Source organism: Thunnus maccoyii, chromosome 1 (genome assembly GCF_910596095.1).
Source record: "Thunnus maccoyii chromosome 1, fThuMac1.1, whole genome shotgun sequence".
NCBI lineage: Eukaryota > Metazoa > Chordata > Actinopteri > Scombriformes > Scombridae > Thunnus > Thunnus maccoyii.
The window spans coordinates 39,469,878-39,490,295 of record NC_056533.1 but is presented as its reverse complement, the minus strand read 5'-3'; the positions used below and the strand labels follow the sequence as shown (position 1 = coordinate 39,490,295).

Genomic DNA, 20,418 nt, shown 5'->3' with positions numbered 1-20,418 from the left:
CAAACACACAGACACAACAGTCGCAGGAGGAAACGCTGCGTTTGCTTTCTGTAGATCACACAGTAAATGTTGACACTTGCAGAAACTGAAAAAACAGACCCTTCAGTCAGGAATGAGGAGAAACCTGTGAACTAAATATTTTCCACATGCAGCTTCTTAATGTGAAGATCTGCTGCTTGTCTCAGTGCAACTAACTATTGTTTTCATTATCGATTTTAATCCTTTGATTATTTTCTCAATTTGTCGTTAAAATGTCAGAAAATGGTGCAAAGTGTTGATCAGTGTTTCCCAAAAGACACAAAGATCTTCAGTTTACTGTCGCAGAGACTAAAGACACCAGAAAATATTCACATTTAAGAAACTAAAACGTTTAATCGATTATCAAAATAGTTGCTGATGAACTTCCTGTCGACCCTCTAATGGTTCCAGTTGACTGATCGTCATCTGACGTCTTTCAGAGTAAAAATATAGAAAAAACTTCTCATCCAGCTGTTTGTGTTCAGTCATTAAACAAGGAGGATTTTAAAAGTTACATTTATTAAATGAATAAATAGAATCTAAATGTAAAATAATAATGATGAATGCTGCAGCCTTGATACACATAAATCTAACAGGAATAAAACCAACATATAAATGAAATAAAGCTTCTATAAACATTTTTGCACCACTTCACATATATATAGTCTATAATACACTAAAACTGAAGCTGATATTTATTTTAATTTTTTTCTCTTTTCCAAGTTTTAGAAATATATTCAGTTCGTTTTTTGGCCTCAATCCTTTAATATCAAATATCTGACACGTATATATTTACCTAAATAATATTTATATTAATGTAAAAACACTCAAACTACAAACTGAACACGAGGTCAAAATAATTATATTACATTATACGTTTCAATAACATCTGTGCTTTGATTCTGGTTAAATGTCGTACTTCTCTCTAAAATAAGGCAAAAATACCAAATAAATAAATAATTCCTGATCTGAGCTTCATCCTCACGTTTAACCAAATCTTTTTTAAACATTAAACACTGACCTTTATGACAGTAAACTGAATATATACTGAAGACGTCGTCTTTAGGAAACACTGATTAACATTTTACAGACAGAATGAAAACAAGTGTTAGTGATAATCTGCATGAAGAGAGAACAGAAGCTCCAGTGTTGGTGAACCTGATCCGTCCTCTGAGACTCTCCGACTGTAAAACGATCAGCTGAGAAAAACACAGCCAGCGATACGACAAACAAATAAATAAATAAACAAATAAATAAAAGGAGGCAGCGTCTGCTCACCTGTTCGTCTCTCTGACAGCGTGAAACACCAAACACACACTCAGGTTTCTTCTGCTTCCTCCATTCATTACTAACAGGTATGACTCACCTCCCCTCCCTACACACACACACACACACACTCTCTCTCTCTAAAAATGCAGTCACACCGGTGTCTGAAGCCTCCTCCTCCTCCTCCTCCTCCTCCTCCTCCTCCTCCTCTGCGACACACATCTGACTCACCGTCCAATGAGATGTCTTTCTTCCAGAGCTCCTGCAGGCAGGGGGCGTGGCCGAGATCCCAGGTCTTTCTTGTGCCGAACATGACCGCCGGGCTGAGCAGAGCGCTGGACCGCTGGACCGGCTGCAGAGACCAGAGACAGGAGACCAGTCAGAGACCAGAGACCAGAGACCAGTCAGAGACCAGAGACCAGTCAGAGACTAGAGACCAGTCAGAGAGCAGAGACCAGTCAGAGACCAGAGACCAGAGAGCAGAGACCAGTCAGAGACCAGTCAGAGAGCAGAGACCAGTCAGAGACTAGAGACCAGTCAGAGAGCAGAGACCAGTCAGAGACCAGTCAGAGAGCAGAGACCAGTCAGAGACCAGAGACCAGTCAGAGAGCAGAGACCAGTCAGAGAGCAGAGACCAGTCAGAGACCAGTCAGAGAGCAGAGACCAGTCAGAGAGCAGAGACCAGTCAGAGAGCAGAGACCAGAGACCAGTCAGAGACCAGAGACCAGTCAGAGACCAGAGACCAGTCAGAGACTAGAGACCAGTCAGAGAGCAGAGACCAGTCAGAGACCAGAGACCAGTCAGAGACTAGAGACCAGTCAGAGAGCAGAGACCAGTCAGAGACCAGAGACCAGTCAGAGACTAGAGACCAGAGAGCAGACCAGTCAGAGACCAGTCAGAGAGCAGAGACCAGTCAGAGAGCAGAGACCAGTCAGAGACCAGAGACCAGTCAGAGAGCAGAGACCAGTCAGAGACCAGAGACCAGAGACCAGTCAGAGAGCAGAGACCAGTCAGAGACCAGAGAGCAGAGACCAGTCAGAGACCAGAGAGCAGAGACCAGTCAGAGACCAGTCAAAGAGCAGAGACCAGTCAGAGACCAGAGAGCAGAGACCAGTCAGAGACCAGAGACCAGAGACCAGTCAGAGAGCAGAGACCAGTCAGAGACCAGAGAGCAGAGACCAGTCAGAGACCAGAGAGCAGAGACCAGTCAGAGACCAGTCAAAGAGCAGAGACCAGTCAGAGACCAGAGAGCAGAGACCATTGAGAGACCAGAGACCAGAGACCAGTCACAGACCAGTCACAGATCAGAGCAGCTGAACTACATTCAAATTGGTGGATATTTTAGTAATGAATTAGTGTTTTGATATGCTCTGATAGATCAGCTGACTGGTGACACTGTGATGGTAAAGCTGATAAATGGTCTTAAAGGTTCCAGCTCAAGATAAACAAGTTTTATATTAACATCTGGATAAAAATGCAGTTTTACAAGTTTACATTTTTGCACCTTTTCCTGCTGCTGTGAGAGAGAATAAACCTGAACACTTAGTTTCACTCTCAGCTGAGTGACACTTTCTAAAATCATTTCTCTTCATTTGGAGTTTGCCTGTTATCATTTTGAACTGCAGATGTTATTACATATGAAGTAATTTTTCCAATAAAGTTTACTAAACTCTATTTCTCTTGTGCAGCTTTGCTCTTCCAGTGTGAAGAAGATTCAGCAACGCTGCAAACTGATGACAAATATTCACCTTTACTGCATAAAATAGATTTTAGTGGATTTGTTTCCACTAAAAAAGATGTTTTTTAGATTATTTTTCCTTTTCAGAATAATGCAGAGTGTTGCATTCATGTGCAGTCGGACTTTGAATGAATCGGCAAAATGATGATAGATAGATTAGATAAGATAGAAACCTTATTGATCACACAAAACCCCCAATACACACAAGAATAAAACAACAAAGACACAGCAGTGAAGCGATAGTTCAGCCACCAGAACAACTACAGAGAGCATCACTATGATAGTACACAGTATCTGCAAATACAAGGTGATTCATTGCTGTAAATAATGTAAAATACAAATCAGAGATAAATATATAAAACAAAAACAAATTGTGCGTGAGGCTCACAGCCAGCAACCAGTGAACGTTGATACCATCAGACAGGCAGCATCACGTCTGATCCAACCGTCGCTGGCAGGAGCTGAACAGTCGTACAGCCTGAAGGACAAAAGACTCCGTCAGACTGTCTGCTGAGCAGCACTGAGACAGCAGTTTGTCACCGAACACACTTCTCTATCTGGTGACCGTAGAGGGTGAACGCACTCCTCTATCTGGTGACCGTAGAGGGTGAACACACTCCTCTATCTGGTGACCGTAGAGGGTGAACACGCTCCTCTATCTAGTGACCGTAGAGGGTGAACACGCTCCTCTATCTGATGACCCTAGAGGGTGAACACACTCCTCTATCTAGTGACCGTAGAGGGTGAACACACTCCTCTATCTAGTGACCGTAGAGGGTGAACACACTCCTCTATCTGGTGACCGTAGAGGGTGAACACACTCCTCTATCTAGTGACCGTAGAGGTGGAACACACTCCTCTATCTGGTGACCGTAGAGGATGAACAGACTCCTCTATCTGATGACTGTAGAGGGTGAACACACTCCTCTATCTGGTGACCGTAGAGGATGAACAGACTCCTCTATCTGATGACCGTAGAGGGTGAACACACTCCTCTATCTGGTGACTGTAGAGGGTGAACACACTCCTCTATCTGATGACCGTAGAGGGTGAACAAACTCCTCTATCTGGTGACTGTAGAGGGTGAACACACTGCGGAGGCTGGGGGGAGCGTCGTCATGATGGACAGCAGTTCATTTAAGGTCTCTGGCTCCCTGCCAGCTATGGATGCAGCGTCGTAGCAACACTACAATCTGAAGCTGCACTAATCAATATTTTTACATTAACAATAACAGATGACTGTGTGATGTGAACGAGGTCTCTTGTAGTTTAGGACAGTTTAGAGTAAAGTGGAAAATAAAAACAAACATCTTTAATTTTTATGTTTAACATAAAATGTTTTTATATGCTCAGAAATACAGTTCAAACTGCAGATAAACTCACATACCTGAGTGTTGCCTTCATGTGCAGTTGGAATTTAAATGAATCAGTAAAATGGACTGATGGAACAGACGTCAGTTTGTGGATGAAACATGATACATTTTGCCAATAAATATTTTCATATTTACAATAGATGACTGTGTTAAAAGTAAAAATCTTTCACTTTTATGTTTCTGATATAAAATATATTTTAGTAGATTTGTCTGCACCCAAAAATATGTTTTTGTTTTTTTCTCTGTTAAAAATAAAACTCAGAAATACAGAAGATTAACTCACATAATGAGTGTTGCATTCAGGTGCAGTCGGACTTTAAATGAATCTGCAAAATGACTGACTTCCATTGGTGAGGTCATTTAGTGAATTTTTATTCTGAAGGTTCTGAGTAAGTTAGCATTGGTTGCTAATGTGGTTGCTAATGTGGTTGCTAAGGTGGTTGCTAAGGTGTTTCCATGTGTTGTTCAGCTCCAACATGTACGGATGGATCTGAGAAGTTGACATTTGGAGTAAAGAAGGAGAAAAAGAAGTGAAATCCTGCTACTATAGTTTGTTTACGTAGCCTCCGGAGCCGGAGGAAGCTTCCTGAAGCTGACCAATCAGAACAGAGTGGGCTCATCAGGAGGCGGGCCTTAAAGAGACAGGAGCTAAAACGGCCTGTTTCAGACAGAGGCTGAACTGAGGGGCTGCATAAAGGACCAGTAGAAGATAAATAAGGAGTTTTTAACTGGAAATCATGCAAAGATATTCCAGTAGAGCCCCAGAATATAAATATAGAGCTGGAAATGTGCAGAATGTGTGTCCTTTAAGTCCAAAACTGTGGACTTGTTAATATGAAAATATTGATTAGTGCTGCTTTAAACTGATCTAATAATAAAATAATAAATCAGACGATGTCAGCTCATTGCAGATATTCTGTATATCTGTATCAGCATATAAATCAGCTGATAAATGACAAGAAACTGAAGTCCATAAAAGACAAAAATATGTTTTGAAACAGTTTGTCCATCAGAGAGAAGAGACAAGTTGATTTTTCTGTAAAATGTCCTGCACATCTTATTTATGGGCCATAATATAAAAAAAAAAAGAAGAATCTTTTGAAATGTTTATGTTCTGAATTTGTAAATAAAAATGAATAACCGACAGATATATCATTATCTGATGATCAATATCTGTGTCTTCCGGTCTCGTCCTGCTGTAACACTCTCCTGTCCCGTCTCACCTGAGAGATCCGACCAATCAGACGACAGCCTCTCAACCTGTTCTGTTCTGTTCTTACCCGTCCATGTCCGCAGCGAGCTCTGCGCTCTGCAGGATGGACGAAGCGTTCTCTGTCCGACCAGCTCTTGTTGATGAGCGTTCCCACCCAGCACAGCATGCTGCTGCACCCTCACATCGCCATGCATCCACACACGACCAGCGACCTGCTGCTGCTGCTGCTGCTGCTGCGTTCAGGTAACCTGCAGCAGCTCCACACTGACCTGGAGACAGGTAACACTCCTACAGCCGCTCTGCTGCGTCTCCACCAGGATTATCAACATCTGATCCTAGACCAGCTGATCAGAAGCTTTCTACGAGGAAGCGGCCGACAGTAATCTGTTAATCCTCCGAGCAGATGGCTCCTTTAACCCTCGACTGCCCAGCAGGGACAGAGGTGTCATCCTGCTGCTCGACTACAGCACGCCGACCGGTTAACGAAGGACACGTCAGTCTCAAACACTCCCTTCATCTTAACAACAAGGAAAAGTTAAACTGCTTTCAGCCATTTTATCATTTGGTTTTAAAGCTACAGAGAACTTTGAGGATAAAGATTTTTTCATTCAACAAAATAAGCAAAACCAACAAAATGCGGACATAAAGTGTGATTATGATACATCCATATCTTCATTCAAATCAATACAGAAGCCTGGTGTAAATTCATGAGACAGACAGACAGATGTAGAGAGATGGAGGCTTTTATACAGTGAACTTGTTCATCATGTGACTGAAAATCACTGTAAATACCGTTTATGCAAAACATCATAATCAATCGATTCTGAATCTAATCATGAGACTCCCAAAGATTCCCTCCAATACAAGCCAGTGAAGCTGAACAGTGTTCCTGCACATGCTCAGTAGCGTCTGTCTTCCACAGAACTACTCTCCAGAGACTGAAAACATGATGCTGTTATTAGTCTTTGGAGCCGTTTCTAAACTAACTAACGTGACTGGCTGGTGTCTAAACACTTCAGTCATATTCAGGTCAACAGTTGAACCTTTCAATCAGACCTCAGTGTTTGTCGTGTTGTGAATGTTTAATCATAACGGCAGCGCTGCCGGTTGAGATCCAGTGACTCTCACCTGGTGGTTGATGAAGTCATTACATCGTCTTATTATGTAAAACGGCTCCTCAGTTAAACTGAATATTTAACCAAAGAGTGAAGAATTATACTGAAGTTCTTTGAGAAATTTATAATGTAGCACAAAGTCCAGAGGTTGTTTATCTGCAGCACAACAAGCTGGCGAAGCTGTAAACAACAACAACAACTGTCTTACACAGAACTGCTCTCCAGAGACTGAAAACATGATGCTGTTATTAGTCTTTGGAGCCGTTTCTAAACAAACTAACGTGACCAAACTGTTCATGATGAAGGAACATGTGACCCAGTGCAGCGGTGTGACTCACTGACGTGTTTTTAATAAGATATATTAATTATTATTATATATTATATAGATATATCAGCTTTGATACAAACACAATACTGGTTAGTAGATCAGTTCATTGTTGGTTTGGATCCAAACATGAAGACAAATATAGAAAACCACCAGTCTGGTCCTTTAATAGATACAATAATTATGAGAAATATTAATGACCATGAATCCAGAACATATAAACTCACAATATTCAGGCCAACAAACTGAATTCTTTCAGCCTCATTATTATTCAGACAATCAGACAATTTACATCATTTACAAAAAGCTCAAATTAACTCAATTCATCCATTTATGAACAAAATGATCAGAAAAAAAACAAAAACATATTTTCTTTTTACTCAAGAAGAAATATGATCCAGTAAAATGGCTTCAAGTCTAATTCCTTATTTCACCTTCCTGGATTAACGTGTTGCCTAGCAACAGAACACCAATCATCTGCAGGACTCAGGCTGCTGTTCAGCACTTCACAACAATGACTCTTCCTCCTCACATCTGCTTTCCTTTCATACTGAAACCCTCCACACACACACACACACACACACACGCACACACGCGCACACACACACACACACACACACGCACACACGCGCACACGCGCACACACACACACACACACACACACACACTCTCAATTACAGCTGCAACCATTTATCGATCAAAAGAAAATTAATCAGCAACTATTCTGATAAACGATTAATGATTTTGAGTCGTTTAAAGCAGAAACAATCAGCTGCTCTCATGTCAGTAAAGTGAATATTTGCAGGTTTTGAACTGACATTTTAAAGACATCACCTTGTGCTCAAATAAAACTGATTTCTGATGTTTTATTGATTGATCCAGAATGAATCTGCAGATTATCTGATAATGAAGATAACAGTAACAGTGGTGACAGTCTGATGCTTTCAGTCCTTCATGTTCTCACACAGTCTCTGTTTCCTGGCTGTGAAACCATCTGCTGCAGTCTGACAGTCTGATCTGAAGCTGAACTAGAAAAACTACATTCAGTTCTGTACGATGCCCCCTGTGGTGACTGGATCATGTTACTGTGTGTGTAGTGGAAGTGTAACACCCCCCCCCCCCCCCCCCCTCTCCCCCCCTCCTCCCCCCCTCCTCCTCCTCCTCCTCACTCTTCCTAAAATGCACACAGAGCAGACAGACCAGTGTGAGCTTCACTGACTCCAAATGAATAAAAACTGAAACAAATCCTGCTGCAGTGCAGAGGAAGATGATGCGACACGTTGAAATCACAACGACCTGCTGCTGAAAACTGTTTCCTGTCCCGACATGTTGACCTTCATTCATTGTTTCACCTGTCAAATATCAGACGTCTGATGTCTTTCACTGTTTAACACAGTTCAAACCTTCCAGCCACAACACATCAATCACAACTACTACTCAGTAGAGCTGCTCTGCTCGTCATCATTTGAAAGGAAAATATGTTTTACAGATATATATTTTGGAGGGACCTGTAGAGGAGGCAACATGACAGCACCCATACTGCCACCCCCACCCCCCGCCTCCTCGCCCCGCCCGAGGTGACGTCTGTCCAACATTTATAACAAAGAAAAACATCAAATATTCATATTTGAGCATCAGAGCAGCAGATAATATTTTAATATCTGGTTTCCAGCTGGTTGTTCTAACATCTAGAGCTGCGATGATCCGTCCGTTAATCGACTGGTCGTCAACTAATCAGTTCATTTGAAACTATTTTGATAATCGAACAAAAACGTCCAAATTCTCTGATTCAGCTTCTTCACTGTGAATATTTTCTGGTGTCTTTAGTCTCTGTGATCAGAAACTGAAGATCTTTCAGTTGAGGACAAAACGAGACGTTTGAGGACGTCGTCTTTGGGAATTTACAACATTTTATAGACCGAACGATTAATCAATTAATAAAGAGAATAACAGTTAGTGACAGCTGATAGAAACGACTCCGATTCATCAAAGCTTTGATCTCATTAAAAGATCAATAAGAGGAAGAAAAAACTAAAAGTATGTAGCAGCAATATCACAATACACACACACACACACTATCACACACACACACACACACACACACACACACACACGCTCTGCTCTGTTTACCTCCTGCAGAGACTTTAAGATCCCTCCTCCTCCTCCTCCTCCTCCTCCTCCTCTTCCTCCTCCTCTAAACTGGGTCAAATCATCTCTGTCTGTGTTTTTTTCGTCTCCATGTGTTCAGAGTCAAAGCCTGTCTGCTCACACACACACACACACACACACACACACACACACACACACACACACACACACACACACACACACACACACTCACTCACTGCAACACATCTGTCACATCTGCAGACTCACATCAGGTAAAATATATATAATCTAATCTAATATAATAATCTTCTTCAGTAGAAACATATTGTGAGTTTGTTTACTGAGCTGCAGAAAACACAAACAAACAACAACAAACCAGCCTGATGCTGCTTCCAGAGAAAGATTCTTCAAAAACAAAAAGATAAAAGCTTCAACATCCGTCACTCTGACTATGATTCTGTGTTTTTCTTCATCAGGGTAGAAAACACTCATCATCTCTCTGAAACACACTGAAATGATTCTGACGGATTTTTTACACATTTCTCAAGTTTTCATCCAAACGCAGCACAAAATTTAATCTGAATATCCAGAAAACAGTCAAAAGAAACTGTAGCGAACGTTTGTTTCCAATCAGCAGATAAACAGACGCTGCCGTTAAACCGTCGCAGAAGAAGAAGAAGAAACAAGGAGACGACGTCATTAAAAAGAGTCAAAAACATGATGGAAATATGACGTTTCTGTTAGTTTCATGTGTTGATGTGAGGAAGGTTACAGCCTCCTCCTCATCATCATCATCGCTCCATACACATCTGATGTTTTCAGCTCCTCAGTCACATGATTGATGACGTCATCATTTCAGTCTGAATAACAGCAAACTCTTTAAGATATTTGGACTTTTTCCACTCAGGTTTTGTTCATGTGCATAAAAACAGCCGGATGACAAATTTACAGTCTTTAAGAGTCAAACATGTATAAATATTCAGCGTCGACACGCCGCCAACCCGCCAATCAACAGACTCCTTTGTTGAAGCAGTTTGTCTCCGTCTTCATGCAACATGACCGCACAATAACTGTCAAATCATCACGATATTAAAACATCGATTTATGAATATATGAATAAAGCAGCTGTAGTTCATGTTTTAACCTCCTTAAAACTAAAAGCTACTAAATAAAAACTCTGGTCATAACGAGTCCTGCTGCAGATGAAGCAGCCGGCCGTCTGATGAAGAACGTTAACGTCCAGATGTTGCATCAATAAAACATTTAGAAGCTTTAATATTCCAGAGAACAACGTGTTTTCCTTCGTCTGCTGTTTATTCATATCTTCCATCAAAGACATCAGCGTCACCACAGTCTCAACCTTTCAATCATACTAATTCAGCTGTACAACTGAACTAACATTAATATTTTCATTATCGATTATTTTCTCAATGAACTGATGAGTCGTTTGAAGATCTTTGAGTTGTTACATGTCGAGTTTTGTGAAACATTGATCAACGTTTTAAAAACCAGTTTACTGACAGAGACTAAAGAAACTAAAGAATTTTTCTTAAAAAAAAAAAAAAAAAGACTAAAAACATGAATTGATCATCACATTAATAGTTGATGATTAATTTTCTGTAGATTGATTCCAGTTTATATCTGAGCTGTTTGTGTTCAGTCATTAAACAAGAACACTTTTAAATACATCCATAAAACTCATGACAACACTTTCCTCTAAAGCCCCGCCCACCATCAAAACCACCGCAGGTCTAGAACCAGTACAGCAGGAACCAGTACAGCAGGAACCAGTACACTGAACCAGACCAGACTGAACGTTAGACTGGAAGAAGACTCAGCAGAGACTTTCTGCTACGGAAACTTAGAAGGTTCAACGTTAAAAGAAGAATCCTGTCCTGACCTTCATCACCGTGTCTCCTGCTTCAGTCACCAGTCTGTCAGAGCAGTAACCAGACTGATGACCCCCCCCCCCCCCCCCCCCTCCTCCTCAGACCTCCTCTGAGATGATGCTGTCTGGCTGCAGGTTCAGACTCAGACGTGCTGTTTTAACAAATCCTTGATCCGCTCCGCCGTCACTCAGCAGGAACCTGCAGACTCATCCAGCTGATCCGACATTTATATTTCATATTTCATGTTTTAACTGCTTTAGATTCTACTGTGTCGTCTTTTTATGTGCATCCATGTTCTGACATGTACGTGAGCTGTGTATCAGCATTATTGTCTGCGTTAATGGACAATAAAGTTTTCTTGAATCTTTGTAGTGATCAGTGTCGTCTGAACCACAGACGCTCGTCTCATCCGTGATCTGATCTGTTGGGTTTAAACGCTGCTGCTGAATAAACGACGATATATTAAATCATTTTCTTAAAGAATCAGTCGTCCTGATGGAAACGTCTGCAGCGAGCAGCCGCCAGACGGAGTGATGTCATGCTCAGTCTGGATTCTTACTACTGATGTCAGAGAGGCTTTAAATGAGCTTTTCTTACATCTTACAGCTCTGCACAAGCAAAACTAAAAATATCTGCTCACATTCATCCTACATGAAGGAATTTAAATAAAAACACACACAGGAGACTGAAAACGTTAGCAGACAAAAGGAGGATTATCACAACACACACACACACGCTGAGATAAAAAAATAAAGCAGAGATGACGTGCTGGCGTCCTCCGAGCAGCGACACACACGGACGTGTATTCAGGTCATGAGAGGAAACACAACACTCTGCTCTGCATCAGGTTACAGCTCGTCCTCCATCTCACTGCTCTCTATTCAACATGTCTGTTTCCTCCATCCTGCCTCCATCCTGCCTCCATCCCTCCGTCTTTGTGTCCCTCCGTTCATTCGGGTTCTTACCTCCCTCCCTGCGGCCTTGCCGTCCGCATCATCCCCGCATCCTCCTGCAGCTTCACAGTGACACACAGCAGCAGGATCAGTGTCACCGCCACCCGCTGCCGACCCCCTCAACACACACACACACACACACGCTGCTTCCTCTCTCTCTCTCTCTCTCTCTCTCTCTCTCTGTTCCCCTAGCAACAGCACAGCCAGCATCACACCTCCTGTAGCCCCGCCCCCCCCCTCCATCCCGTCCTCTGATAAATATTTCAGCCTCAGCTGAAGCGTGAAGAGCTGCTCCTCCCCCCCGCCTGAAATATTCAACAGCCTGACAGACTGGCTGTTCTCATCACCAGAATCATATTTAAGATTCAAAGCAGTAAAACTTCCTGTTTCTGGAAGAAAGAACACAGAGAAAACTGAATGAGAATGAAGATATTATTCATAATTACTGATTATTTCATCAATAGTGAAAAACTGCTCGTTATAAAAATATTCAGTTTACTGTCACATAAGAAAGAAAAACATCAAATCGTCACATATGAGAAGCTGGAGTCAGCAAATATTTGGTATTTTTGCTTAAAAATTATGCTGTTGATTAATTTTCTGCTGATCGACTAATCAATGAGGCTCTAATGTTTTAAAATGTGCCTGTTCGTTCATTTACAGGATAAAAAGCATCACTGATCATTAACACATATCTGATAAATCAGACAGTAAATGTGTTTCCATAAACATTTTTCATTCGCACGTTAAAACGTTTTCACTCCGACAGACGAGTTTCAGTAAAACAGATAATAAACTGATAGTTTCCTTCATGTTTCACCAAAGTTAAAAAAAAATCATCCAATCGCAGCGATTTGTTGGAATTAAATTAATTTTGCTGGCGATGTGAAGATCAAGCTGACCTGCCTTCATGGCCGTTGCCATGGAGATCGATGCTAAAGGATGCAAGGTTTTAACGTTGTCTATGAGGTCAATCAGGTGATGGTCGAGTCTTTTCTTCAGACTTTCAGTAACGTTTGACTGAACTGTACCAGACTGGAGGATCATCAGCGCCTCCTGCTGTTTATCTGCGTTTATATTTTCTTTTTCATCATTTTCTGGAAATTCGGTTAAGATTTGTGCAACATTTGGATTAAACCCGACTCCTGAGTCCAGGAGAAAATGTTTTATTGTGACTGTATTTTAAATTGTTCTGTAAAGTGCTGTACAATCATCATCATCATCATCATCATCAGTTATTACTGAACTTGTAAATGGAAGCAAACCCTAAAAGCTCGATGCGTGATGTGTGTTTTGGAGGATGAGGAGGATGAGGAGGATGTCCAGAGGTCAACAGTCAGATTATCAGCATCAGATGATGAATATGTGGTTACGTAACCGACTGAGACTCGACCCTGAAGAACACCGTCCACACGTAACCAGTCGCAGGATTTCACAGAGATCATGTGATCGAATGCTTCACATTCCTCCGCTGGTGACGGGAAACGTCTCCGTCAAAAGAGCCGCCGAGACGCAGAAACATCTGATTTAAACCGGAAACATACCGACGTTAACCAGGAGACACACTGACGGGGTGATGATGAATCACATCTGACTGACAGAAAAACCTCCAACGTCTTACAGACTGTTTAACCAGCTGCAGTAACGAGTCCAACATCAGCAGAATAAATCATAAATCATTCTCATGATCTCTCAATCTGTTGATTTTATTCCATATTTATCAATTTATTGGTTGCTTATAGTAATGAGGGATTAATAGTGAAGGTTTTATGTTTTACCCTCATGAATAATAAAAGGTGAAAAGTTGAGAAAGTCTCGTTTTGTCCAAAACTCAAAGATATTCAGTTTGTGATGATATGAAACAAAGAAAAGCAAGAAAAAAAAACTTCACATTACAGACGCTGCAAACAAATCTTCATGTTTGGATCCAAACCAACAATGAACTGATCTACTAACAAGTGTTGTGTTTGTATCAAAGCTGATATATCTATATAATATATAATAATACTTAATATATCTGATTAAAAACACGTCAGTGAGTCACAGCGCTGCACTGGGTCACATGTTCCTTCATCATGAAGAGTTTGGTCACGTTAGTTTGTTTAGAAACTAATAACAGCATCATGTTTTCAGTCTCCAGAGAGTAGTTCTGTGTACGGCAGTTGGTGTTGTTGTTTACAGCTTCGCCAGCTTGTTGTGCTGCAGATAAACAACCTCTGGAATTTGTGCTACATTATAAAGAACTACTATCAAAGAACTTCAGTATAATTCTTCACTCTTTGGTTAAATATTCAGTTTAATTACATAATAAGATGATGTAATGACTTCATCGACCAGGTGAGAGTCGCTGGATCTGAACCAGCAGCGCTGCTGTTATGATTAAACATTCACAACTTGACAAACACTCTGACTGGTTCAACTGTTGACCTGAATATGACTGAAGTGTTTATACACCAGCCAGCCAATCAGAGACCTGGATCTCCCATAAAGCATAAAACAATTTCATTTCCAGTAAAGTTTAAAGTTCAGTGTTTATAGATTTCCTGCTACTGTCTGATCATTAGTCTCAGTGCAGACGTCACAAAACCATCAGAACATCTGGCAGGTGTTAAACATGTTGGTTTGATCAACAGTGTTAATAAGCAGAACGTTGGTCAGCAGAACCTTCACCTGTGTTCCTAAATCTCATCTCCATCTTCTCACCTGCATCCGTTTCGTGCTGTCGGGGACATTACGAACGCCGCTGCCTCGCCTCCTCTTTCCTTCAGCTCTGCAGCTCATTGGTCCACCGCGGTCCATCGAATCACCTCCGCCGCCCCGAGGCCTGGCCTCAACCGGAGCTCCATCCACGAGAAGACCTTCCCGCCCCGCAGCCTCTGAGGTTCCTCCTGGTTCTGGTTCCGCCGCCTTGTGGCTCCGGTTCTTGAAGAGGCTATGGAGCGTCAGGACCGCCAGGGTGCACAGGACGTACATGACGGCGCCCGCCTGCCCCGGAGGTGCAGCTCACCTCCACAGAACGGCACACCTCACCTTACTCCGGGTGGAAGTTCAGCTTCATGGCGTCTGAATCCAAAACAGGTAAAGACGAGGTCGCCCAGTCCAGCTGAGGCTCAGCAGGCGTCTCTTTACATCTCTGTGAGGTTTGAGTTCAGAATCAGACGTCTGTGTTCTCAAACAAACATTTCAACTCCGCAGCTGAACGCAGCTCATCAGCTGTTTTAATCCTGCTGCTGAGTTCAGATTGTATAATCCTCCCTCTCCCTCTCTCTCTCTTTGCTTTTTGTATCTCACCTGGTTCACCTCTGTCCTGAATCCCGCCCACTCAGAGGCCACATCACATTTCCACAGAACTGATAAAAGCTCTGAACCTTGTCCCGTTCCTCTCTGCTGCCGTCACGCCGGCCGTTATTAGACGGCAGGCAGGTAAGAGGAGCCTGCAGGAGGCGGCTTCGGTTTCTGATCTCCACTTACAAAAACACACATTTTAACCCTCTGAAGTCACAGCTGCTGCAACCACAATCTGCACACAACATAACAACTACTAATGTAGATGAACTGTAGGATATAAATAAACTTCATTTGCCTAAAATCTCAACAAAAAGTCAAAAAGTGTCAACACTGCAGAGTGTGAACTTTCTGATTTTGGTGAACAAACCAAACTATCCCATTAGAGATAAATCTGGTTTAGTTGGTAGAAATGTAAAGTGAGACTTCAAAGGGTTAAAACACTTTCTCATCTATCTGTAAATTTTACAACCCAGATGTCAAAACAATAAGTTTCAACTTTTGATTTCTCAGCTTTCCAACAGAGCTGCAGGAGGATGAAAGTCTGAATAAAACGCTGCATAAAAGTGATTTAAATCAGGAGGAATCTGATCCAAGAATCCGAGAATAAAAGAGAAGAAGAGTGAAAATCAGCTGCAAACTTCTGAAGCTTCGTCATCCGGACCGACAGGAAAAGTAAAAGTCCGGATCCTCCGAGGAGTCCGTCAACTTTTCCTCCATGTTGGTTTCCAGCTCTGATCCGCTGTGACGGTCTCTCCTCTCCGGCCGGGTCGTTAGTTCGTTAGTGGGTCGTTAGCTCAGTTTGGTTCCTGATTGGACGACGCTGACGGTTGAACGGTGGGACTGTGAAGAGAGCCTCTCTGTGTCGTTATCCTCTAACGCTCAGAGAGATTAAAGCTGTAGCAGGTCGGGTCTTCACCTCCATCAGACTGAGTGAATGACAGAGAGAGAGAGAGAGAGCTCTCCACTCTGTGTGCACCTCTCTCGCCCCAGCTCTCTCTCTCTCTCCCTCCCCGTCCTGTGACCATCTGTTGTTGCTGCAGGATAAAACTCACTGATGATGTAACACAGGATGATACTTCATGATGCGTTCATGTCAAAGTTAAATATCTTCACAGGAAGGTTCCAGTGTTACCTTTAATAACTTCCCAGTTATAACAAAAATAAATCTGATCCGAAAATCAATCATGAATGACTCTGGCACTAAAAAGATGTAACGTTGACAGATTTCTACTGATGATGAAGCTTCATATCAGCTTCAGATAAACTTTTAAATCCATTTTTGTACAGAAGGAGGACTGTGGATTTCCATTGTAAGGTCATTATGAAGGATCTTCTGATGGTCAGTATGAACAGAATGACTGTTGCTTTAAGACTCACTGGAAAAACTGTGAACTCGTCCTTTAAATAAAGTAAATGTTCTAACCTCTGATTGGATATTTAGAAATGTAGTTTAGTAAGAAGTTTCTATTATTCTCTCTGACTGAACCAATCACGTGCGTCCGTCCTTGTCAGGTGTTACAGGTGGTTTGCAGCCAGTTTTATAAAGAACTAATTTCTCTTTTTGTTACTGTTGTTCTGCTGCAGCTTCCTGCTTCCTGTCTGCACAGGAAGTGAGGATATGTTGATCAGCTTACACCGACATGTGATCAGATATCTGATCAGTTTAATATCTGATCAAACAGCAGAGATCAGCTGCTCGTCTTAGAACAGTCACGTGATGCTCATGTTTATAACAACATGATATCAGAACATGTTCATATTTTTACATCCAAACCACAGAGGAGACACAGATAACGATCATGTTTTTAGCTTATTATTATTATTATTATTATTGTTATTAACTTAACTGATTCCTGCGTTTTATGAAGGTTATTAATCTGTTTTTATGTGAAGCAGGTTGAATTAATTCCACTGTCTGAACTGTGCTTTATAAATACATTTTGATTGATTGACTGTTGATTACTCTAACTTATATTAATCAATAAAATATTATATTACATCGTCTGGCTGAACAGTTTGAATCTATGTCGATCAGTTTGAAGTCGTGTGCAGAATGTAAATAAAGTTAATAAAGTTAATAATCTGCATCATCACAACCACAGAAACACAAAGTCAGGTCACATGACCTCCTTAAATATGTGGACCAATCAGAGTGTCTGCTTGTATTTACTACAGAGCTGCAACAATTACTCAATTAATTTTTCAACAGAAAATTGGCAACTTTTGATAATCAATTAACTATTTTAGTCTTTTTTTTTTTTAAAAGCAAAAATGCCAAAAATGAGCCGTTTCAGGTTCTCAGTCGTCATGATTTTATGTTTTTCTTTGTCGTTCATGACTATAAACTTCATGTCTTTGGGTTTTGGTCTGTTAGTCGAACAAAACAAGACATCTGAGGAGGAAATATAACTGATATTTTATGATATTTTATAGACAAAATGATCAATGAATCAATAGTGACAATAAGTTAAGAGGTAAAACAGGAAATGCAACAGATGAAACGTATGGATGAGGTCGGTTGACGAGTCCGTCCACACTGAAGGACACGAGGACATAAATTAACTGAAGTTTCAGGTTTCAGCTTTGATTAAAGACTCTGTTCGGTCGCGACCTCGTTACTTTGTGACCTGGAAACCTCGACCTCCTCGTCCCGTAACCCCGACGGAGCCGAGGATCCTGGGAGCTGCCAGCCTGAATCACAGCCGCTGAATCGTGATGCATGGATGTGATTGGCCGCGGCTGCTTCGCTGTATGTATGTAACACTGTAAACACTCGGAGCTTTCTGAAGGAACAAAGGAGGACCGTTTCCAGTCCGCCGACCCCTTTCAGGGTCCTAATGAGGAGGCGGAGCCCCAGCAGGAAACACTCGCCTCCTTTCTGCTGAGAAAGTCCAGGATCAATACAGAGAGCAGCGGTCACATGATCTCTCACACGTTACACTTGTGATGACAGTGAGGAGAAACCAAACATACCTGAGGAGGTTCGAGGGTTTCTGAGGAGTAACAGGAGCTTAAAGGAGGTTCTGAGAGTCCTTTAATGAGTTTTAGACATTTTATTGTCCCACAATGCAACGCTCAACATGCATTAGTTACTCGTTACTAGAAGAAGACAATCAAAATGTTTGATAGTGATGCTGCGGCTCACAGTTCATTTCTACCTGCCGAAGACCTTCTAGAAATCATCTCGGAGCTTTTAGCTGATCCTCCAGGCTTCCTTACTTTCACCTCAAAGCTTCAAGTTCAAACCAAGCGGTAACCTCTGGAGCTGTAAGATGAAGCCAAACACTGCAGTTCCTTAAATGACCACTAGAGGCTCCACAAGCGAGTCAATCCCCATAGACCCCCATGTTAAAATGACTTTACAGCAGAAATAAACATGTTTACAGTCTGGTACAAACAACGGTTTTGGTCTCTGTAGCTAATTTCCTCTTTCATGACAACTGTACGGGGGGGAATTTTTTTTATAAATCACCCGTTTAAATGTTATTAAGCCGTAAAGTTCTGCATAATGAAGGACATGGCTGCTTTGAGTGACAGGTCCGCCAGCCGCTAGGTGGCTTGTTTCAGCCATTCAGCCCGCCTCTTTGCCCATTTCTGATTGGCTGGGAGTTAGGCAGCGTCACGCACTGCCAAGATGGCGACGGCAGGAGCGGCTCGCTTTGAGCTTCAAAACCGCTCTTCAGAAACCAACGGGTGACGTCACGGTAACTACGTCCATGTTTTTATACAGTCTATGGTTAACACGTGTTTTGCTACTTTTACAGCAGAGTCCAATAAGCTTCTCTAAACTTCCACACATGGTCACACAGACAGCTGAACATATGTGATGCTGTAAACACCACATGTTCATTCATCTGCTGCTGGTTTCAGTCCTTCCAGCAGATGTTGGAACCCGACTGCAGTGAGGAGCTGCAACCAGTAGTCAACAGAAGGATAATCAGTCTGACTAATGATTGTGTTCATATCAAAAAATGTCAGAAAATAGTGAAAAATATGGATCAATGTTTCCTAAAGACGACGTCCTCAAACGTCTTGTTTTGTCCACAAATCAAAGATATTCAGTTTATTATCAGAGAGACTAAAGAAACCAGAAAATATTCACATTGAAGAAGCTGAATCAGAGAATTTGGACTTCTTCTCTTAAGAAAAATGATGTTTAAGTACCTTTTCAAGCAAAAATGCAAAATATTTGCTGGTTCCAACGTGGGAATTAGTCTCTGTAATTTGTATTTTTTGAGGTTTTGGACATTTGATGACATCACCTTGGACTATGATGGACATTTCAGTTTTTTTTATAGTTTATAGACTAAATGATCAATCAGTAAAGACAATAATCGTTAGTTGAAATGTAAAGTATGTGGAGCTCCTGTCTGTTTAAATCTCAGTGCTTGAAACTTGTTTTCCTTCCAGGTTTCCTCAGGCAGGAGTCAGCCAGGACTTAAGGTCCACACCCAGTTACAGTCAGTCCACCTTAAAACAAACAAAGTCTTTTGTTTCTGCGATGCGGACGGCGAGCTGCCAACTCCATCAAACAGTAAGCGATAAGATAGAAGAGAGAAGGTAAACATGGGCAGCGTCCGGTTATCAGATGTGATCTGTTTGTGAGGAGGTTTTAATCTCAGCTGCTTCATGCAACAATAAAAAGCAGGAGGTGAGGTGAAGGTCAGCTGTCCTGCTGTGATGAAGGTGGTATCAGGTGTGTTAGTGACTATAAGGAGCTCAGACCCTCCAGATTAAAGCCGATTAGTGCAAACAAACGTCCTCTCTCTCTTCATTCAAGGAGCTTTTAATAAGTCAGATCCAGGCTGCGCTTCGTCCTGCGAGCAGACGCGACGCCTTCACACAGATTTATGAAACTGACTCTCTCTGCTATTATTATGGGATTCCTTCTGTTCCTGGTTCAGATAAGACATCAAATAAAATGTCAGATTAGAGAGAGTCATAAACTCTGACGGTCGAGAGACGTGACAGAATACATGTTGGTACCCGACCAATCACAGCTCGCCGTTTTTCCACCACCTGCGTGATGTCATCAGAAGGAGGTGCCGGGCACTTCCAGAACAAGAACATGAACAAACGATGCACCAACAGCTTCAGCATGTTTACAGTTCAGCTGCGTTCCTATTGGTCG

The 20,418-nt window shown here is 41.8% G+C and overlaps 1 protein-coding gene across 3 annotated transcripts in view; it reads right to left on the bottom strand.

The window, feature by feature from the left end:
* The window catches only part of kifc3 (kinesin family member C3), a 57,803-nt gene that overhangs the window by 26,693 nt on the left and 10,692 nt on the right, over nt 1–20,418 (bottom strand). For 2 of the 3 annotated variants that reach the window (XM_042420204.1, XM_042420195.1), the window contains one exon: nt 1,516–1,636. In XM_042420204.1, the coding sequence (XP_042276138.1) occupies nt 1,516–1,597 (82 nt within the window). In that variant the 5' untranslated portion in view covers nt 1,598–1,636. Of the gene's footprint in view, nt 1–1,515; nt 1,637–14,702; nt 14,839–20,418 lie in introns of those variants that run through there. The other variant, XM_042420187.1, reaches the window with a different exon arrangement.